General features: G+C 52.3%; 1 protein-coding gene across 2 annotated transcripts in view; it reads right to left on the bottom strand.

Moving 5' to 3' along the window:
- The window catches only part of LOC139421773 (serine/threonine-protein kinase SMG1-like), a 140,959-nt gene that overhangs the window by 25,507 nt on the left and 93,623 nt on the right, over positions 1 to 21,829 (bottom strand). For both annotated transcript variants that reach the window (XM_071172893.1, XM_071172894.1), the window contains 13 exons: positions 19,604 to 19,742; positions 17,874 to 18,122; positions 16,022 to 16,202; positions 12,026 to 12,187; positions 8,245 to 8,474; positions 7,092 to 7,246; positions 5,478 to 5,700; positions 4,114 to 4,360; positions 3,441 to 3,511; positions 2,040 to 2,198; positions 1,609 to 1,860; positions 564 to 702; positions 212 to 321 (listed from right to left, as the gene is read on the bottom strand). In XM_071172893.1, the coding sequence (XP_071028994.1) occupies positions 212 to 321; positions 564 to 702; positions 1,609 to 1,860; positions 2,040 to 2,198; positions 3,441 to 3,511; positions 4,114 to 4,360; positions 5,478 to 5,700; positions 7,092 to 7,246; positions 8,245 to 8,474; positions 12,026 to 12,187; positions 16,022 to 16,202; positions 17,874 to 18,122; positions 19,604 to 19,742 (2,317 nt within the window). The remainder of the gene's footprint in view (positions 1 to 211; positions 322 to 563; positions 703 to 1,608; positions 1,861 to 2,039; positions 2,199 to 3,440; positions 3,512 to 4,113; positions 4,361 to 5,477; positions 5,701 to 7,091; positions 7,247 to 8,244; positions 8,475 to 12,025; positions 12,188 to 16,021; positions 16,203 to 17,873; positions 18,123 to 19,603; positions 19,743 to 21,829) is intronic.

The following is a 21,829-nucleotide window of genomic DNA, read 5'->3' as shown; positions in this document are numbered from 1 at the left end:
TAGCTAGTACCTGTTCACAGGACAGTCTGAAGACTGTTCCACTAGCTAGTACCTGTTCACAGGACAGTCTGAAGACTGTTCCACTAGCTAGTACCTGTTCACAGGACAGTCTGAAGACTGTTCCACTAGCTAGTACCTGTTCACAGGAGAGTGTTCCACTAGCTAGTACCTGTTCACAGGACAGTCTCCTAAATGTTCCACTAGCTAGTACCTGTTCACAGGACAGTCTGAAGATGCCCTCCACCCCAGTGACTCCCAGGGCCGTCTCGATGTTGTGGGTCATACGGAACGGCACTTTCTCTGGCACACGCAGGCTCTTCCCTGGAGACCACACACAGAGAGAGAATCATCACACACACACACACACAGAGAGAATCATCATACAGAGAATCACACACACACACAGAGAATCATCACACACACACAGACAGAGAATCATCACACACACACACACAGAGAATCATCACACATCAGGACAAACAGCAGTGAAATCCACAAAGCAACCTGTATTAACCAGGAGGGTCGCTGCTTGTTCAAACCTCAAAATAGAACTATTTAATTACCTTTCTCGAAGCAGACGTTGTAGTCGATGTGCACCACCTCTCCCGTCGTCATGTCAATCAGCACGTTGTCAAGGTGACGGTCGCCGAGGCCAATGATGTAGCCCACCATAGACATCACAGCAGTGGACCTGGCGTAGGACTGTGGCAGGAGGAAGAAGAGGAGGAGCGTTCATTTACCATTAATTAGCCCCCAGTAAGGTTTAATTTGACATTTATTGACGTCTCCCCTTCCCAAGCATTAGTGCAACATAGCTTCCTTTCCTTCATCTGCACTAGTCAGAGAGCCCTAGCCAGGTGGATCCATAGAGGAAGATAGAGGACCTTTTATTTAAAAATGTTACCCTCCTTTTTCTCCCCAACTTCGTGGTATCCAATTGTTGTTAGTAATTACTATCTTGTCTCATCGCTACAACTCGAGAGACGAAGGTTGAAAGCCATGGGTCCTCCGATACACAACCCAACCAAGCCGCACTGCTTCTTAACACAGCGCCATCCAACCCGGAAGCTAGCCGCACCAATGTGTCAGAGGAAACACCGTGCACCTGGCGACCTTGGTTAGCGTGCCCGGCCCGCCACAGGAGTCGCTGGTGCGCGATGAGACAAGGACACCCCTACCGGCCAAACCCTCCCTAACCCGGACGACGCTGGGCCAATTGTGCGTCGCCCCATGGATTTCCCGGTCGCGGCCATCTGTCGAGAGAGCCTGGGTGCGAAACCAGAGTCTCTGGTGGCACAGCTAGCGCTGCGATGAAGTGCCGTAGACCACTGCGCCACCCGGGAGGCCCGATACAGGTGGATCCATAGAGTAAGATAGAGGGACCTTTTAGTATGGAAATTAACAGATCCACAAAGATGAGTCCTCTATCCAACTCTATGAGTGGATCCTACATCCAGTCTTAGTTACGCCATGTTTTCAGATCAGTTATTTTCACATCAGTGCAGAGGAAGGAAAGGATACGAGGAAGAAGCAGCCACACAACCTGTGTGACCTCGAACCCTTGACTGACTGACAGTAAACCCTGTTTGACCTTTGACCCCAGCTCACCTGTGTGACCCTCCACCACTCGCTAGACGTGGTACAGGAGCACCACAGCTCTTTGGCCAGCAGGTTAGGGGGCGTGGACGCCATCAGCTCCTTAAGCACATCCCTCATCACGCTGAGCGGCCAATCGCGCCGCGAAACATCCAGGCTGAGCCCCACCCCCTTCAGGGCGGGGCCTATCTTGCTGTAGTAGAGCTCACTGGGCCGTGGAACCAGAGGGAGGGGCTGGGGCTGCTGCTGGAACGAATCCTGGGCCTGGGGGAGGAGCGAGAGACAGAAAGTGATGAGAGATGAGTAGAGACAGAGCTCAAGATCCAACAAAGTGCTTGGCATTGCCATAGTTTCAATGTTGAATGTATTGAGCTCTACACATTCACAGAGCAAGTTCCTACAAAAGATCACACACACACCACCACCACCCTCACAACCATTACCTTCTGAGCCTGCAGCACGGCCTCTCTCTGCTGCCATCGCTTGTAGAGGCCGAAGAGCGGCGTGGCGCCGTCCACCCATTGGATGAGTCCTGAGCGTGTCCCCAGCGGGGTGACTGAGTAGTGACGGGCGTGGAAGTGGGGGCGCTCCTGCTGGTTCACCTAGAGAAGAACAGAGTTATGCTCTGCAGACAACAGCAGCAGTCGTACGACCACGTGAAACAGCCCGTCTTTCCCAGTAGCAGTTAATATTACTGGAACAGGCCTTCAGGTTTAAATCACCTATTATACTACTTCTATTATTTGTTAAATCTTTTTAAAATATATATTTTTTAATGTTTGGTGTATTTTTTCACAGTTGAACTACACAGGCCCCCACACCCTGTACTCTGGTGTTGTCTCTGGCTGGATCAGCCTTGTCTTTTAAATGATTGATCAATCAATCAATGATGTTACCTTGGTGAACATGGTGTTGACTACAGAACGTACCTTGGTGAACATGGTGTTGACTACAGAACGTACCTTGGTGAACATGGTGTTGACTACAGAACGTACCTTGGTGAACATGGTGTTGACTACAGAACGTACCTTGGTGAACATGGTGTTGACTACAGAACGTACCTTGGTGAACATGGTGTTGACTACAGGACGTACCTTGGTGAACATGGTGTTGACTACAGAACGTACCTTGGTGAACATGGTGTTGACTACAGAACGTACCTTGGTGAACATGGTGTTGACTACAGAACGTACCTTGGTGAACATGGTGTTGACTACAGAACGTACCTTGGTGAACATGGTGTTGACTACAGGACGTACCTTGGTGAACATGGTGTTGACTACAGAACGTACCTTGGTGAACATGGTGTTGACTACAGGACGTACCTTGGTGAACATGGTGTTGACTACAGAACGTACCTTGGTGAACATGGTGTTGACTACAGCACGTACCTTGGTGAACATGGTGTTGACTACAGAACGTACCTTGGTGAACATGGTGTTGACTACAGAACGTACCTTGGTGAAAATGGTGTTGACTACAGGACGTACCTTGGTGAACATGGTGTTGACTACAGGACATGGTGTTGACTACAGGACGTACCTTGGTGAACATGGTGTTGACTACAGAACGTACCTTGGTGAAAATGGTGTTGACTACAGGACGTACCTTGGTGAACATGGTGTTGACTACAGGACGTACCTTGGTGAACATGGTGTTGACTACAGGACGTACCTTGGTGAACATGGTGTTGACTACAGAACGTACCTTGGTGAACATGGTGTTGACTACAGAACATGGTGTTGACTACAGAACGTACCTTGGTGAACATGGTACTGACTACAGAACGTACCTTGGTGAACATGGTGTTGACTACAGAACATGGTGTTGACTACAGAACGTACCTTGGTGAACATGGTGTTGACTATGGAAAGGAACTGCATGATTCGCTCATCTAGGTGGAGGTCCTCCAGACCTGAAAGGAGAGGAGGAAGGAGAGAGAGGAGGAAGGAGAGAGAGGAGGAAGGACGAAGGAGAGGGAGGACGAAGGAGAGGGAGGACGAAGGAGAGGGAGGAGGAAGGCGAGAGAGGAGGAAGGCGAGAGAGGAGGAAGGCGAGAGAGGAGGAAGGCGAGAGAGGAGGAAGGCGAGAGAGGAGGAAGGCGAGAGAGGAGGAAGGAGAGAGAGAGGAGGAAGGAGAGGGAGGAAGAAGGAAGGAGAGGGAGGAAGAAGGAAGGAGAGGGAGGAGGAAGGAGAGAGAGGAGGAAGGAGAGAGAGGAGGAAGGAGAGGGAGGAGGAAGGAGAGGGAGGAGGAAGGAGAGGGAGGAATAGATGAGGGTCAAATCAGAGAGAGGGAGAGAGAGGAGGAAGGAGATAAAGTAAGGAGGAGAAAGGAGAATTAGGTTCAGACTTCTATTCCGGCTGGTCGTCTGCCTGGAGGTTGTTCTGTCTGGAAGAGGTAAGGCTAGTTGCGTTCATCGTGTGTGTGTGTGTGTGTGTGTGGTCGCTACCTTTGAAGAGGTAAGGGTAGTTGCGTTAATCGTGTGTGTGTGTGTGTGTGTGTGTGTGTGGTCTCTACCTTTGAAGAGGTAAGGGTAGTTGTGTCCGTCGGAGCCCAGGAAGTGTAGTTTCTTGGGCTTGGTCTTGGTCGGCAGGATGGTGATGGTGTTGCCAACACTTTGGATGGTCAACGCGTCCGTTGCCGACACCTCGCCCGGCAACGCCATCTCAGTGGTCGCCATGGCAGCCAGGCGGGGGCTGATGTGGTCCAGACGCAGCAGATAGCTGGTCCTCTTCTGAGCCCTCTGCTGGAGACTCAGCATGATCTAGGAGACATTTAACACTTTCATTTAAATCCACTTCAACAGAAAAAGTACAGTAAACATTTTAAAAAGGTTTCAGATACATTGGACACACTGCTGGGAGGGGGGCCACAGGGGCCCACCCTGAAGGCCATCTGATTATAGTCCTATCCCATACAGACACTGCTGGGAGGGGAGGGGGGCCACAGGGGCCCACCCTGAAGACCATCTGATTATAGTCCTATCCTATACAGACACTGCTGGGAGGGGAGGGGACCCTAACAATATGGGTAGCACCATCTGGAAATGCCATAGTAAGACCCTAACAATATGGGTAGCACCATCTGGAAATGCCATAGTGAGACCCTAACAGTATGGGAGGCACCATCTGGAAATGCCATAGTAAGACCCTAACAATATGGGTAGCGCCATCTGGAAATGCCATAGTAACAACTGACGCCCCTTTCCCAATGCATCATTGGCAGGTTTGAGCAAACAGAGTTTAGGCACGGGGACTGACAGTGGCACCTGGTCCCCACTGGACCTGAAAAGGTTTCTCCCAAGTTGACAGCTCTGTCATTGAGATCAGGACAGTAACATTAGGGTAAGAAACTGTACACAATGTTTTTACGTTGGTAATTATAATATTTACATCTTAAAAGTATTTATTCTGATGGATAAGATGAGGGCGAAATGAACTTTGGTTTTGATAACAAGCTGAGTAGACAGTCAGCCAAAACCAGACACGCTAGCCAGCTGGGTTTCTCTCTCTCGTCTTCATGATGCTAATATTCTCCTTGTCAATATGAGCATCTTATTTTGTACAGTTACCAATTTGAAGACCATTTGTCATTAGCTACAAATCTCAATATCTGTGGTGCTGTTCATTTTAACGTCATCTCCCCGAGTCTACCTTTAACCATTAGTGGAGGACAATGGGAAGCTGATCCAAGATCAGCTTATAGTGGCAACGTCACCCTACCCCCTCAGGGAACGTGAACACCCTACCCCCTCAGGGAACGGGAACACCCTACCCCCTCAGGGAACGGGAACACCCTACCCCCTCAGGGAACGGGAACACCCTACCCCCTCAGGGAACGGGAACACACCCCCCCCCCCCCCCCCACGGTCCTGGTCGTACCTGTTTGAACGGGACCCAGCTGCTGGCCGGGTTGGCCGGGTTGTGAGGGCTCTTCAGTCTCTCCAGGGCCGAGGTGACGGCGTCCCCGTAGGTCTGCTGGAACCAGGTCTCGTGGGGGGTCTCGGCGGGCGTCGTGGTGATGCTCCTCACGTGGTCCAGAGCGAACACCACGGGACGCATCAGAGCGGAGTGCTTCTCACACATGATGGCCACCTTCTCCTCCCTGACAGAGGGGAGACACGGTTCATCTATGTTCCTTTAACTGAGGTTAAAACATACAGGTTGAGACAGGACAGTGTTGTATAGTTAGCGAGTGAGAAGTGCAGAGGGTCAGAATGAAACCCTGAGACAGGGCCGAGGCTACCCAGTACCCGAGACAGGGCCGAGGCTACCCAGTACCCGAGACAGGGCCGAGGCTACCCAGTACCCGAGACAGGGCCGAGGCTACCCAGTACCCGAGACAGGGCCGAGGCTACCCAGTACCCGAGACAGGGCCGAGGCTACCCAGTACCCGAGACAGGGCCGAGGCTACCCAGTACCCGAGACAGGGCCGAGGCTACCCAGTACCCGAGACAGGGCCGAGGCTACCCAGTACCCGAGACAGGGCCGAGGCTACCCAGTACCCGAGACAGGGCCAAGGCTACCCAGTACCCAAGACAGGGCCGAGGCTACCCAGTACCCGAGACAGGGACTAACCTCTGGTAGCCTAGGCTACCCAGTACCCGAGACAGGGACTAACCTTTGGTAGCCTAGGCTACCCAGTACCCGAGACAGGGACTAACCTCTGGTAGCCTAGGCTACCCAGTACCCGAGACAGGGCCGAGGCTACCCAGTACCCGAGACAGGGACTAACCTCTGGTAGCCTAGGCTACCCAGTACCCGAGACAGGGACTAACCTCTGGTAGCCTAGGCTACCCAGTACCCGAGACAGGGACTAACCTCTGGTAGCCTAGGCTACCCAGTACCCGAGACAGTCCCGAGGCTACCCAGTACCCAAGACAGGGCCGAGGCTACCCAGTACCCGAGACAGGGACTAACCTCTGGTAGCCTAGGCTACCCAGTACCCGAGACAGGGACTAACCTCTGGTAGCCTAGGCTACCCAGTACCCGAGACAGGGACTAACCTCTGGTAGCCTAGGCTACCCAGTACCCGAGACAGGGACTAACCTCTGGTAGCCTAGGCTACCCAGTACCCGAGACAGGGACTAGTAACGTGTACCCTTGTAGCGTGTGCCCTTGTAGCGTGTGCCCTTGTAGCGAGTGCCCTTGTAGCGAGTGCCCTTGTAGCGTGTGCCCTTGTAGCGTGTGCCCTTGTAGCGAGTGCCCTTGTAGCGTGTGCCCTTGTAGCGTGTGCCCTTGTAGCGTGTGCCCTTGTAGCGTGTGCCCTTGTAGCGTGTGCCCTAGTAGCGTGTACCCTAGTAGCGTGTACCCGCTGTACCCTAGTAGCGTGTACCCGCTGTACCCTAGCAGCGTGTACCCTAGTAGCGTGTACCCGCTGTACCCTAGTAGTGTGTACCCGCTGTACCCTAGTAGCGTGTACCCGCTGTACCCTAGTAGCGTGTACCCTAGTAGTGTGTACCCTAGTAGCGTGTACCCTAGCAGTGTGTGACTCACTTGCGTAGTGTGTTGTTGTTCTGCACTCTCTTGACCTCGTCCTCCAGCTGCTGAATCCTGCGCAGGACGTGCATGTGTTGCTGCTGCAGGACGCCCAGCCACAACTCATCCCACAGCAGAGTCACGCGCCGCAGCTCTCCCACTAGCATCTGGACCTGGGGACCCACGGACAGACACACAGAGTCACACGTGGTTAGCACAGGAAGCTCTCCCACTAGCATCTGCACCTGGGGACCCTTGGACAGACACACAGTCACACGTGGTTAGCACAGGAAGCTCTCCCACTAGCATCTGGACCTGGGGACCCACAGACAGACACACAGAGTCACACGTGGTTAGCACAGGAAGCTCTCCCACAAGCATCTGGACCTGGGGACCCACGGACAGACACACAGTCACACGTGGTTAGCACAGGAAGCTCTCCCACTAGCATCTGCACCTGGAGACCCACGGACAGACACACAGAGTCACACGTGGTTAGCACAGGACGCCACCAGACACATCTCATCCCACAACAGCTAGCTAGGACTAGGGGGACATAATTAACTGTAACACCAGTAATGAGGGGAAGCATTTAGCTGTAACACCAATAGTAGGAGGAGGTAATTACCTATAACACCATAGTGGGGTTGTGGTAGGGGGAAGTATTTACCTGTAACACCATAATGTGTTTGGCTGCAGTAGGGGGAAGTGTTTACCTGTAACACCATAGGGGGGTTGGCTGCAGTAGGGGGAAGTGTTTACCTGTAACACCATAGTGGAGTTGGCTTCAGTAGGGGGGAAGTGTTTACCTGTAACACCATAGTGGAGTTGGCTGCAGTAGGGGGGAAGTGTTTACCTGTAACACCATGGTGGAGTTGGCTGCAGTAGGGGGGAAGAGTTTACCTGTAACACCATAGTGGAGTTGGCTGCAGTAGGGGGGAAGTGTTTACCTGTAACACCATAGTGGGGTTGGCTTCAGTAGGGGGGAAGTGTTTACCTGTAACACCATAGTGGTGTTTACCTGTAACACCATAGTGGGGTTGGCTGCAGTAGGGGGGGGGGGAAGTGTTTACCTGTAACACCATAGTGGGGTTGGCTGCAGTAGGGGGGGGGTGTTTACCTGTAACACCATAGTGGGGTTGGCTGCAGTAGGGGGGGGGGAAGTGTTTACCTGTAACACCATAGTGGGGTTGGCTGCAGACAGCTTGTCCACTATCTTGCTGTAGCAGTCATGCATCATGGCCTGGTCCTGGCTGGAACACAGTGCAGGAAACTCCTCACCCCGCCCATCTTCCTCCTGGGAGGCGGGGTTACTGCCCAGTGTCACCTCCCCTTCCTCACACAGCCCCTCCCCCTGCATGCTGCCCAGGAAAGTGGGCAGGGCCGACGGGAGCTTGTTTCCTGGGAGACAAAGATGTTATGGCGAGTTGAGTGTGTGTGTGTGTTTTAGAGGTCGATCGATTATGATTTTTCAACGCCAATACCGATTATTGGAGGACCAGAAAAATCCGATACCAATTAAATCGGACGATTTTTATACATATTTGTAAAAATGACAATTACAAAAATACTAAATTAACACTTATTTTAACTTAATATAATACATAAATAAAATCAATATAGTCTCAAATAAATAAACATTCAATTTGGTTTAAATAATGCAAAAACACAGTGTTGGAGAAGAAAGTAAAAGTGCAATATGTGCCATGTAAAAAAGCTAACGTTTAAGTTCCTTGCTCAGAACATGAGAACATATGAAAGCTGGTGGTTCCTTTTAACATGAGTCTTCTGATAGGCTTGAAGTCATAAACAGCGCAATGCTTGAAGCACAGCGAAGAGCTGCTGGCAAACGCAGTAAAGTTTGAATGAATGCTTAGGAGCCTGCTGCTGCCTACCACCGCTCAGTCAGACTGCTCTATCAAATCATAGACTTAATTATAACATAATAAACACACAGAAATATGAGCCTTGGTCATTAAAATGGTCAAATCAGGAAACTATCATTTTGAAAACAAAACGTTTATTATTTCAGTGAAATACGGAACCATTCCTTATTTTATCTAACGGGTGGCATCCATCAGTCTAAATATTGCTGTTACATTGCACAACCTTCAATGTTATGTCATAATTATGTAAAATTCTGGCAAATTAATTAGTCTTTGTTAGGATGAAATGGTCTTCGCACAGTTCGCAACGAGCCAGACGGCCCAAACTGCTGCATATACCCTGACTCTGATGCACAGAACGCAAGAGAAGTGACAATTTATCTAGTTAATAACTAAGTTAATGCTAACGTTAATTTATTTTAACTAAAAATGCAGGTTTAAAAAATATATACTTGTGTGTATTGATTTTAAGAAAGACATTGGTGTTTATGGTTAGGTACATTAATGTTTATGGTTAGGTACATTAATGTTTATGGTTAGGTACATTGATGTTTATCGTTAGGCACATTGGTGTATATCGTTAGGGACATTGATGTTTATCGTTAGGGACATTGATGTTTATCGTTAGGCACATTGGTGTATATCGTTAGGGACATTGATGTTTATCGTTAGGGACATTGGTGTTTATCGTTAGGCACATTGGTGTATATCGTTAGGGACATTGATGTTTATCGTTAGGGACATTGATGTTTATCGTTAGGGACATTGATGTTTATCGTTAGGGACATTGGTGTTTATCGTTAGGGACGTTGATGTTTATCGTTAGGGACATTGATGTTTATCGTTAGGGACATTGAGGTTTATCGTTAGGCACATTGAGGTTTATCGTTAGGGACATTGGTGTTTATCGTTAGGCACATTGATGTTTATCGTTAGGTACATTGATGTTTATCGTTAGGGACATTGGTGTTTATCGTTAGGGACATTGATGTTTATCGTTAGGGACATTGATGTTTATCGTTAGGTACATTGATGTTTATCGTTAGGTACATTGATGTTTATCGTTAGGGACATTGATGTTTATCGTTAGGGACATTGATGTTTATCGTTAGGGAAATTGATGTTTATCGTTAGGCACATTGATGTTTATCGTTAGGGACATTGATGTTTATCGTTAGGGACATTGATGTTTATCGTTAGGGACGTTGGTGTTTATCGTTAGGGACGTTGATGTTTATCATTAGGGACATTGATGTTTATCGTTAGGGACATTGAGGTTTATCGTTAGGGACATTGGTGTTTATCGTTAGGCACATTGATGTTTATCGTTAGGTACATTGATGTTTATCGTTAGGGACATTGGTGTTTATCGTTAGGGACATTGATGTTTATCGTTAGGGACATTGATGTTTATCGTTAGGTACATTGATGTTTATCGTTAGGGACATTGGTGTTTATCGTTAGGGACATTGGTGTTTATCGTTAGGGACATTGATGTTTATCGTTAGGGACATTGATGTTTATCGTTAGGGACATTGATGTTTATCGTTAGGGACATTGATGTTTATCGTTAGGGACATTGATGTTTATCGTTAGGGACATTGGTACATTGATGTTTATCGTTAGGGACATTGATGTTTATCGTTAGGGACATTGATGTTTATCGTTAGGTACATTGGTGTTTATCGTTAGGGACATTGGTGTTTATCGTTAGGGACATTGATGTTTATCGTTAGGGACATTGAGGTTTATTGTTAGGCACATTGAGGTTTATCGTTAGGCACATTGATGTTTATCGTTAGGGACATTGGTGTTCATCGTTAGGGACATTGATGTTTATCGTTAGGGACATTGATGTTTATCGTTACGGACATTGATGTTTATCGTTAGGGAAATTGATGTTTATCGTTAGGGACATTGATGTTTATCGTTAGGGACATTGATGTTTATCGTTAGGGACATTGGTGTTTATCGTTAGGGACATTGGTGTTTATCGTTAGGGACATTGGTGTTCATCGTTAGGGACATTGATGTTTATCGTTAGGGACATTGATGTTTATCGTTAGGGACATTGATGTTTATCGTTAGGGAAATTGATGTTTATCGTTAGGGACATTGATGTTTATCGTTAGGGACATTGATGTTTATCGTTAGGGACATTGATGTTTATCGTTAGGGACATTGATGTTTATCGTTAGGGACATTGATGTTTATCGTTAGGGACATTGATGTTTATCGTTAGGGACATTGATGTTTATCGTTAGGGACATTGATGTTTATCGTTAGGGACATTGATGTTTATCGTTAGGCACATTGATGTTTATCGTTAGGTACATTGGTGTTTATCGTTAGGCACATTGATGTTTATCGTTAGGGACATTGATGTTTATCGTTAGGGACATTGATGTTTATCGTTGGGGACATTGATGTTTATCGTTAGGGACATTGATGTTTATCGTTAGGCACATTGATGTTTATCGTTAGGGACATTGATGTTTATCGTTAGGGACATTGATGTTTATCGTTAGGGACATTGATGTTTATCGTTAGGGACATTGATGTTTATCGTTAGGGACATTGATGTTTATCGTTAGGGACATTGAGGTTTATCGTTAGGGACATTGATGTTTATCGTTAGGGACATTTGTGCAACGATTGTGCTTTTATTCACAAATGCTCTTTTGTTAAATCATCGCCCGTTTGGCGAAGTAGGCTGTGATTCGATGATAAATTAACAGGCACCGCATTGATTATATGCAACGCAGGACAAGCTAGTTACACTAGTATATCATCAACCACGTGTAGTTAACTAGTGATTATGTGAAGATTGATTGTTTTTTATAAGATAAGTTTAATGCTAGCTAGCACCTCGGCTCCTTGCTGCACTCGTGTAACAGGTAGTCAGCCTGCCACTCAGTCTCCTCGTGGAGAGCAATGTAATCGGCCAGAATAGGTGTCCAAAAATGCAGATTACCAATTGTTATGAAAACTTGAAATCGGCCCTAATCAATCGGTCGACCTCTAGTGTGTGTGTGTGTGTGTGTGTGTGTGTGTGTGTGTGTATACCTGCGTGCTGGGCCTCTCCTCCCAGAGACAGTGATCCGACTATAGCAGGGTACAGGATGAGGTGTGGTGAGTCCTGGGCAACGCGACACAGCAGACTACAGATACTCTGTCTGATGTAAGCCTCTGGATGGTTCAGACGAGAGAACAGCTGGGGGATGATGCCTGGAGGGTAGAAGGGGTTGAATTAGCGGGAGACAGAACAGCTGGAGGGGGAGAGCGGTTGAATTAACAGGAGACAGTTACCTCTCTAGGGGCCAGTGGGGGTCTGTGTGTGTTACCTCTCTAGGGGCCAGTGGGGGTCTGTGTGTGCTACCTCTCTAGGGGCCAGTGGGGGTCTGTGTGTGTTACCTCTCTAGGGGCCAGTGGGGGTCTGTGTGTGTTCTCTCCAGAGGCCAGTGGGGGTCAGTGTGTGTTACCTCTAGGGGCCAGTGGGGGTCAGTGTGTTACCTCTAGGGGCCAGTGGGGGTCTGTGTGCGTTACCCCTCTAGGGGCCAGTGGGGGTCTGTGTGTGTTACCCCTCTAGGGGCCAGTGGGGGTCTGTGTGTGTTACCCCTCTAGGGGCCAGTGGGGGTCTGTGTGTGTTACCCCTCCAGGGGCCAGTGGGGGTCAGTGTGTTACCCCTCCAGGGGTCAGTGTGTTACCCCTCCAGGGGTCAGTGTGTTACCCCTCCAGGGGCCAGTGGGGGTCAGTGTGTTACCCCTCCAGGGGCCAGTGGGGGTCAGTGTGTGTGACCACTCTAGGGGCCAGTGGGGGTCTGTGTGTGTTACCCCTCTAGGGGCCAGTGGGGGTCTGTGTGTGTTACCCCTCCAGGGGCCAGTGGGGGTCAGTGTGTTACCCCTCCAGGGGCCAGTGGGGGTCAGTGTGTTACCCCTCCAGGGGCCAGTGGGGGTCAGTGTGTTACCCCTCCAGGGGCCAGTGGGGGTCAGTGTGTTACCCCTCCAGGGGCCAGTGGGGGTCAGTGTGTTACCCCTCCAGGGGCCAGTGGGGGTCAGTGTGTTACCCCTCCAGGGGCCAGTGGGGGTCAGTGTGTTACCCCTCCAGGGGCCAGTGGGTGTCAGTGTGTTACCCCTCCAGGGGCCAGTGGGTGTCTGTGTGTGTTACCTCTCTGGGGGCCAGTGTGTTACCTCTCTAGGGGCCAGTGGGGGTCTGTGTGTGTTCTCTCCAGAGGCCAGTGGGGGTCAGTGTGTGTTACCTCTAGGGGCCAGTGGGGGTCAGTGTGTTACCCCTCGGGGCCAGTGGGGGTCTGTGTGCGTTACCCCTCTAGGGGCCAGTGGGGGTCTGTGTGTGTTACCCCTCTAGGGGCCAGTGGGGGTCTGTGTGTGTTACCCCTCTAGGGGCCAGTGGGGGTCAGTGTGTGTTACCCCTCCAGGGGCCAGTGGGGGTCAGTGTGTTACCCCTCCAGGGGCCAGTGGGGGTCAGTGTGTTACCCCTCCAGGGGCCAGTGGGGGTCAGTGTGTTACCCCTCCAGGGGCCAGTGGGGGTCAGTGTGTTACCCCTCCAGGGGCCAGTGGGGGTCAGTGTGTTACCCCTCCAGGGGCCAGTGGGGGTCAGTGTGTTACCCCTCCAGGGGCCAGTGGGGGTCAGTGTGTTACCCCTCCAGGGGCCAGTGGGTGTCAGTGTGTTACCCCTCCAGGGGCCAGTGGGTGTCTGTGTGTGTTACCTCTCTGGGGGCCAGTGTGTTACCTCTCTAGGGGCCAGTGGGGGTCTGTGTGTGTTCTCTCCAGAGGCCAGTGGGGGTCAGTGTGTGTTACCTCTAGGGGCCAGTGGGGGTCAGTGTGTTACCTCTAGGGGCCAGTGGGGGTCTGTGTGCGTTACCCCTCTAGGGGCCAGTGGGGGTCTGTGTGTGTTACCCCTCTAGGGGCCAGTGGGGGTCTGTGTGTGTTACCCCTCTAGGGGCCAGTGGGGGTCTGTGTGTGTTACCCCTCCAGGGGCCAGTGGGGGTCAGTGTGTTACCCCTCCAGGGGCCAGTGTGTTACCCCTCCAGGGGTCAGTGTGTTACCCCTCCAGGGGTCAGTGTGTTACCCCTCCAGGGGTCAGTGTGTTACCCCTCCAGGGGTCAGTGTGTTACCCCTCCAGGGGTCAGTGTGTTACCCCTCCAGGGGCCAGTGGGGGTCAGTGTGTTACCCCTCCAGGGGCCAGTGGGGGTCAGTGTGTGTTACCCCTCTAGGGGCCAGTGGGGGTCTGTGTGTGTTACCCCTCTAGGGGCCAGTGGGGGTCAGTGTGTTACCCCTCCAGGGGCCAGTGGGGGTCAGTGTGTTAACCCTCCAGGGGCCAGTGGGGGTCAGTGTGTTACCCCTCCAGGGGCCAGTGGGGGTCAGTGTGTTACCCCTCCAGGGGCCAGTGGGGGTCAGTGTGTTACCCCTCCAGGGGTCAGTGTGTTACCCCTCCAGGGGCCAGTGGGGGTCAGTGTGTTACCCCTCCAGGGGCCAGTGGGGGTCAGTGTGTTACCCCTCCAGGGGCCAGTGGGGGTCAGTGTGTTACCCCTCCAGGGGTCAGTGTGTTACCCCTCCAGGGGTCAGTGTGTTACCCCTCCAGGGGCCAGTGGGGGTCAGTGTGTTACCCCTCCAGGGGCCAGTGGGGGTCAGTGTGTGTTACCACTCTAGGGGCCAGTGGGGGTCTGTGTGTGTTACCCCTCTAGGGGCCAGTGGGGGTCTGTGTGTGTTACCCCTCTAGGGGCCAGTGGGGGTCAGTGTGTTACCCCTCCAGGGGCCAGTGGGGGTCAGTGTGTTACCCCTCCAGGGGCCAGTGGGGGTCAGTGTGTTACCCCTCCAGGGGCCAGTGGGGGTCAGTGTGTTACCCCTCCAGGGGCCAGTGGGGGTCAGTGTGTTACCCCTCCAGGGGCCAGTGGGGGTCAGTGTGTTACCCCTCCAGGGGCCAGTGGGGGTCAGTGTGTTACCCCTCCAGGGGCCAGTGGGTGTCAGTGTGTTACCCCTCCAGGGGCCAGTGGGTGTCTGTGTGTGTTACCTCTCTGGGGGCCAGTGTGTTACCTCTCTAGGGGCCAGTGGGGGCCTGTGTGTGTTCTCTCCAGAGGCCAGTGGGGGTCAGTGTGTGTTACCTCTAGGGGCCAGTGGGGGTCAGTGTGTTACCTCTAGGGGCCAGTGGGGGTCTGTGTGCGTTACCCCTCTAGGGGCCAGTGGGGGTCTGTGTGCGTTACCCCTCTAGGGGCCAGTGGGGGTCTGTGTGTGTTACCCCTCTAGGGGCCAGTGGGGGTCTGTGTGTGTTACCCCTCCAGGGGCCAGTGGGGGTCAGTGTGTTACCCCTCCAGGGGCCAGTGGGGGTCAGTGTGTTACCCCTCCAGGGGTCAGTGTGTTACCCCTCCAGGGGTCAGTGTGTTACCCCTCCAGGGGTCAGTGTGTTACCCCTCCAGGGGCCAGTGGGGGTCAGTGTGTTACCCCTCCAGGGGCCAGTGGGGGTCAGTGTGTGTTACCACTCTAGGGGCCAGTGGGGGTCTGTGTGTGTTACCCCTCTAGGGGCCAGTGGGGGTCTGTGTGTGTTACCCCTCTAGGGGCCAGTGGGGGTCAGTGTGTTACCCCTCCAGGGGCCAGTGGGGGTCAGTGTGTTACCCCTCCAGGGGCCAGTGGGGGTCAGTGTGTTACCCCTCCAGGGGCCAGTGGGTGTCTGTGTGTGTTACCTCTCTGGGGGCCAGTGTGTTACCTCTCTAGAGGCCAGTAGGGGTCAGTGTGTTACCTCTCTAGGGGCCAGTAGGGGTCAGTGTGTTACCTCTCTAGGGGCCAGTAGGGGTCAGTGTGTTACCTCTCTAGGGGCCAGTAGGGGTCAGTGTGTTACCTCTCCAGGGGCCAGTGGGTGTCTGTGTGTGTTACCTCTCCAGGGGCCAGTGGGGGTCTGTGTGTGTTACCTCTCCAGGGGCCAGTGGGGGTCTGTGTGTGTTACCTCTCCAGGGGCCAGTGGGGGTCTGTGTGTGTTACCTCTCCAGGGGCCAGTGGGGGTCTGTGTGTGTTACCTCTCCAGGGGCCAGTGGGGGTCTGTGTGTGTTACCTCTCCAGGGGGCGGTGGGGGTTGAGGCGAGCCCAAGCTCAAGCCCCTCCCTCAGCTCCCCGGCGTGCTTCACCAGCAGCCGTAGCAACCGCAGCGTCGCCATGACGATGATATCGTCGTTACTCTGCTTGCTGTTCTGATTGGTCAGCAGCAGCTTGGGGTCATCCTCATCGATGGGAACCTGACGGAGGAAGAAGAGAGACATGGAGGGATGGAGGAAGAGATGGTGGATGGGAGGGAGGGATGGAGGAAGAGAAGGGTGGATGGGAGGGAGGGATGGAGGAAGAGAAGGGTGGATGGGAGGGAGGGATGGAGGAAGAGAAGGGTGGATGGGAGGGAGGGATGGAGGAAGAGAAGGGTGGATGCGAGGGAGGGATGGAGGAAGAGAAGGGTGGATGGGAGGGAGGGATGGAGGAAGAGAAGGGTGGATGCGAGGGAGGGATGGAGGAAGAGAAGGGTGGATGCGAGGGAGGGATGGAGGAAGAGAAGGGTGGATGGGAGGGAGGGATGGAGGAAGAGAAGGGTGGATGGGAGGGAGGGAGGGAGGAAGAGAAGGGTGGATGGGAGGGAGGGAGGGATGGAGGAAGAGAAGGGTGGATGGGAGGGAGGGAGGGATGGAGGAAGAGAAGGGTGGATGGGAGGGAGGGATGGAGGAAGAGAAGGGTGGATGGGAGGGAGGGATGGAGGAAGAGAAGGGTGGATGGGAGGGAGGGATGGAGGAAGAGATGGGTGGATGGGAGGGATGCAGGGAAAGGGCTATAAGGCTATAAGAGAAGGCATCTTCCTACAACATCCCAAACGTCCACAAGTTCTAGATGAATAGAAACAGTCAAGTGAATAGCAATACCGGGAAGAAAAACATCAATTCTACTTTAACATTCATCTTGTAGACAGAACTCGTAGGGCTCCCAGACAGATTAAACTTCATCCTGGACTAAAAAGAACATCCAAAGGAAAATTCCCATGGAAATAGTCCCTGACTAACCAGTCCCAGCCCCCCCCCTGCCAGTCCCAGTCCCCCCCCCTGCCAGTCTCAGTCCCCCCCCCTGCCAGTCCCAGTCCCCCCCCTGCCAGTCCCAGTACCCCCGTGCCAGTCCCCCCGTGCCAGTCCCAGTCCCCCCCCTGTCAGTCCCAGTCCCCCCCTGCCAGTCCCAGTCCCCCCCTGCCAGTCCCAGTACCCCCCTGCCAGTCCCAGTACCCCCCTGCCAGTCCCAGTACCCCCCCTGCCAGTCCCAGTACCCCCTGCCAGTCCCCCGTGCCAGTCCCAGTACCCCCCTGCCAGTCCCAGTCTCCCCTGCCAGTCCCAGTACCCCCCTGCCAGTCCCAGTACCCCCTGCCAGTCCCAGTACCCCCCTGCCAGTCCCAGTACCCCCTGCCAGTCCCAGTACCCCCCTGCCAGTCCCAGTACCCCCTGCCAGTCCCAGTACCCCCCTGCCAGTCCCAGTACCCCCCTGCCAGTCCCAGTCCCCCCTGCCAGTCCCAGTACCCCCTGCCAGTACCCCCTGCCAGTCCCCCCTGCCAGTCCCAGTCCCCCCCCCCAGTCCCAGTCCCCCCTGCCAGTCCCCCCTGCCAGTCCCAGTCCCCCCTGCCAGTCCCAGTCCCCCCTGCCAGTCCCAGTCCCCCCTGCCAGTCCCAGTCCCCCCCCCAGTCCCAGTCCCCCTGCCAGTCCCAGTCCCCCCTGCCAGTACCCCCTGCCAGTCCCAGTCCCCCCTGCCAGTCCCAGTCCCCCCTGCCAGTCCCAGTCCCCCCTGCCAGTCCCAGTCCCCCCTGCCAGTCCCAGTCCCCCCTGCCAGTCCCAGTCCCCCCCCTGCCAGTCCCAGTCCCCCCTGGAGAGAGAGTGAGTTCCACCCACCTGTCCAGTGTTGAGTTTAAGGAAGGTGAAGTAGGCACCGCAGGAGACCCTGTAGAGACTGAAGATCCTGTCCACCACCCTCCTCCAGACCCGGATCAGACCCTCCATCACCCCACTACCCCCACCCTGGACCCCCTCCACCTCCCCCTGCTCCTCCAGCCAGGGACAGGCAGACAGCAGCTGTCTCCAGATCACATCCACCATGTCATCCTCCTCCTCATCCTCCTGCTGCAGGGCCATGTCCTCATCCTGGAGGGAGAGAGGGGGGCGTGGGGGTGGGGGAGAGAGAGAAGGGTGGGGGAGAGAGAGAAGGGGGGGAGAGAGAGGTGGTGGTTGAGAGAGAGAGAAGGGGGGGAGAGAGAGGTGGTGGGGGAGAGAGAGAGAAGGGGGGTGGGGGAGAGAGAGAAGGGGGGTGGGGGAGAGAGAGAGAGAGAGTTATGAGCAGATGGGCAGATGGTGAATCCCAAACCCAGACCTGCCAAGAGCCGCGCGGCAAATTGGAGAGATGTAGCGCGCGCCGAATTGGGGTTCTTCCCCCCCCCTGCATATTCGTACACGCGCTGTTTGTGAGTCTGATCGTAATTGTAGAATTGTACCAAGTCTATACAGGGTTGGAATACTTTCCTGACAACATTCCATTCGACCTGGTAAACGTCACTAACATGTAAACAGAAGGAACACCAACAGCCTTTATTCTTGGAGGGGTTTGTCTGAACGCTGTTCGCTGGTTCTCTCCCCAATTCGCTGGTTCAGCCTTTGTAAAGGTGCTGATTGGATTTCTTTACAGCAAATACATCATTTCAGATTTTCAAAACTGATAAAAATCTAAAAATCGAGGCATTTTAGAAGCATTGCCTCCATAGCCAATACCTGACACTCATTCATTCTTCATCGCTCAGTCTTCTAAACTCCCCGCTCCAGTTAACGCCAAGATGGTTATATTTATTTTTCATTATACTTTTTGTGACGAGGATCATAATTACAGTTACAGTCTATCGGGTTGGGTGATCCTCGAGTATAAAAGAGGTAGAGAGACTGTCAGGAATCAAGACTAGAGAGACTAAAAGGAGGTAGAGACAGTCAGGAATCAAGGAAAGACTATAGAGTCCGGAATCAAGACTATAGAGTCTAAAAGAGGTAGAGACAGTCAGGAATCAAGACTATAGAGTCTAAAAGAGGTAGAGACAGTCAGGAATCAAGACTAGAGAGACTAAAAGAGGTAGAGACAGTCAGGAATCAAGACTAGAGAGACTAAAAGGAGGTAGAGACAGTCAGGAATCAAGACTAGAGAGACTAAAAGAGGTAGAGACAGTCAGGAATCAAGACTAGAGAGACTAAAAGAGGTAGAGACAGTCAGGAATCAAGACTATAGAGACTAAAAGAAGGTAGAGACAGTCAGGAATCAAGACTAGAGAGACTAAAAGAGGTAGAGACAGTCAGGAATCAAGACTATAGAGTCTAAAAGAGGTAGAGACAGTCAGGAATCAAGACTATAGAGTCTAAAAGAGGTAGAGACAGTCAGGAATCAAGACTAGAGAGACTAAGAGGTAGAGAGATACATGGAAAAAGACAGACAGATACCAAGCCACTGAGTTATTCAGTTCCATGTAGGCTCAGTTCTAAACTTCCATCCGTTCAGGACACTGGGAGAAAGTACGAGATGTGTACATACTAAAACAATAGTTACTAATTCATTCCTCATGAGCACACACACACACACACACACACACCTGTATTCCAGCAGGTCGACACATGGCCTGACCCAGGATGCTGAAGATGTTCTCCTTGTCCTCCTCGCTGGTGCATTCTGGGAGAAGCTCCTCGATCTCCTTCTTCTCTCCCGGGAGCAGGGGCACACCTTCACCTTGACTGGAGGGATGGAGGGAGGAGATGAGAGAGAGATGGGAGGAGTAAGGAACGGACGGACGTAGGGGAGGAGAGGTGAAAGGAGAGGGAGATGGGAGGAGAGGTGAAAGGAGAGGGAGATGGGAGGAGAGAGAGGAGAGGGAGATGGGAGGAGAGAGAGGAGAAAGGAAGGGACGGACGTAGGGGAGGAGAGGTGAAAGGAGAGGGAGATGGGAGGAGAGAGAGGAGAAAGGAGAGGGAGATGGGAGGAGAGAGAGGAGAGGGAGATGGGAGAGAGAGGAGAAAGGAAGGGACGGACGTAGGGGAGGAGAGGTGAAAGGAGAGGGAGATGGGAGGAGAGAGAGGAGAAAGGAGAGGGAGATGGGAGGAGAGAGAGGAGAAAGGAGAGGGAGATGGGAGGAGAGAGAGGAGAAAGGAGAGGGAGATGGGAGGAGAGAGAGGAGAGGGAGATGGGAGGAGAGAGAGGAGAAAGGAAGGGACGGACGTAGGGGAGGAGAGGTGAAAGGAGAGGGAGATGGGAGGAGAGAGAGGAGAAAGGAGAGGGAGATGGGAGGAGAGAGGAGAAAGGAAGGGACGGACGTAGGGGAGGAGAGGAGAAAGGAGAGGGAGATGGGAGGAGAGGGAGATGGGAGGAGAGAGGAGAAAGGAGAGGGAGACGGAGGAGAGAGAGGAGAAAGGAGATGGGAGGAGAGAGAGGAGAAAGGAAGGGACGGACGTAGGGGAGGAGAGGAGAAAGGAGAGGGAGATGGAGGAGAGAGGAGAAAGGAGAGGGACATGGAGGAGAGAGGAGAAAGAGGAATGTCAACATTGCATAAGAATTTAAAAAATAATGTTTAAATCAGCAACGGCTTAATACCACAGAACGCACCACGTCATGTTATCAGCTTCTACCACAAAACGCATCACGTCTGTGTTCATGTTATCAGCTTCTACCACAGAACGCATCACGTCATGTTATCAGCTTCTACCACAGAACGCATCACGTCATGTTATCAGCTTCTACCACAGAACGCACCACGTCTGTATTCATGTTATCAGCTTCTACCACAGAACGCACCACGTCATGTTATCAGCTTCTACCACAGAACGCATCACGTCATGTTATCAGCTTCTACCACAGAACGCACCACGTCATGTTATCAGCTTCTACCACAGAACGCATCACGTCATGTTATCAGCTCCTACCACAGAACGCACCACGTCATGTTATCAGCTTCTACCACAGAACGCACCACGTCATGTTATCAGCTTCTACCACAGAACGCACCACGTCATGTTATCAGCTTCTACCACAGAACGCATCACGTCTGTGTTCATGTTATCAGCTTCTACCACAGAACGCATCACGTCTGTAGTCATGTTATCAGCTTCTACCACAGAACGCATCACGTCATGTTATCAGCTTCTACCACAGAACGCATCACGTCTGTATTCATGTTATCAGCTTCTACCACAGAACGCACCACGTCATGTTATCAGCTTCTACCACAAAACGCATCACGTCTGTATTCATGTTATCAGCTTCTACCACAGACCGCACCACGTCATGTTATCAGCTTCTACCACAGAACGCACCACGTCATGTTATCAGCTTCTACCACAGAACGCATCACGTCTGTATTCATGTTATCAGCTTCTACCACAGAACGCATCACGTCTGTATTCATGTTATCAGCTTCTACCACAGAACGCATCACGTCATGTTATCAGCTTCTACCACAGAACGCATCACGTCATGTTATCAGCTTCTACCACAGAACGCATCACGTCTGTATTCATGTTATCAGCTTCTACCACAGAACGCATCACGTCTGTAGTCATGTTATCAGCTTCTACCACAGAACGCATCACGTCATGTTATCAGCTTCTACCACAGAACGCACCACGTCTGTATTCATGTTATCAGCTTCTACCACAGAACGCATCACGTCATGTTATCAGCTTCTACCACAGAACGCATCACGTCATGTTATCAGCTTCTACCACAGAACGCATCACGTCTGTATTCATGTTATCAGCTTCTACCACAGAACGAACCACGTCATGTTATCAGCTTCTACCACAGAACGCACCACGTCTGTATTCATGTT

This window comes from Oncorhynchus clarkii, chromosome 12, assembly GCF_045791955.1.
Source record: "Oncorhynchus clarkii lewisi isolate Uvic-CL-2024 chromosome 12, UVic_Ocla_1.0, whole genome shotgun sequence".
Lineage (NCBI taxonomy): Eukaryota > Metazoa > Chordata > Actinopteri > Salmoniformes > Salmonidae > Oncorhynchus > Oncorhynchus clarkii.
Note: the sequence above shows the minus strand (reverse complement) of the source record. Positions and strands in the feature narration are given on the sequence as shown.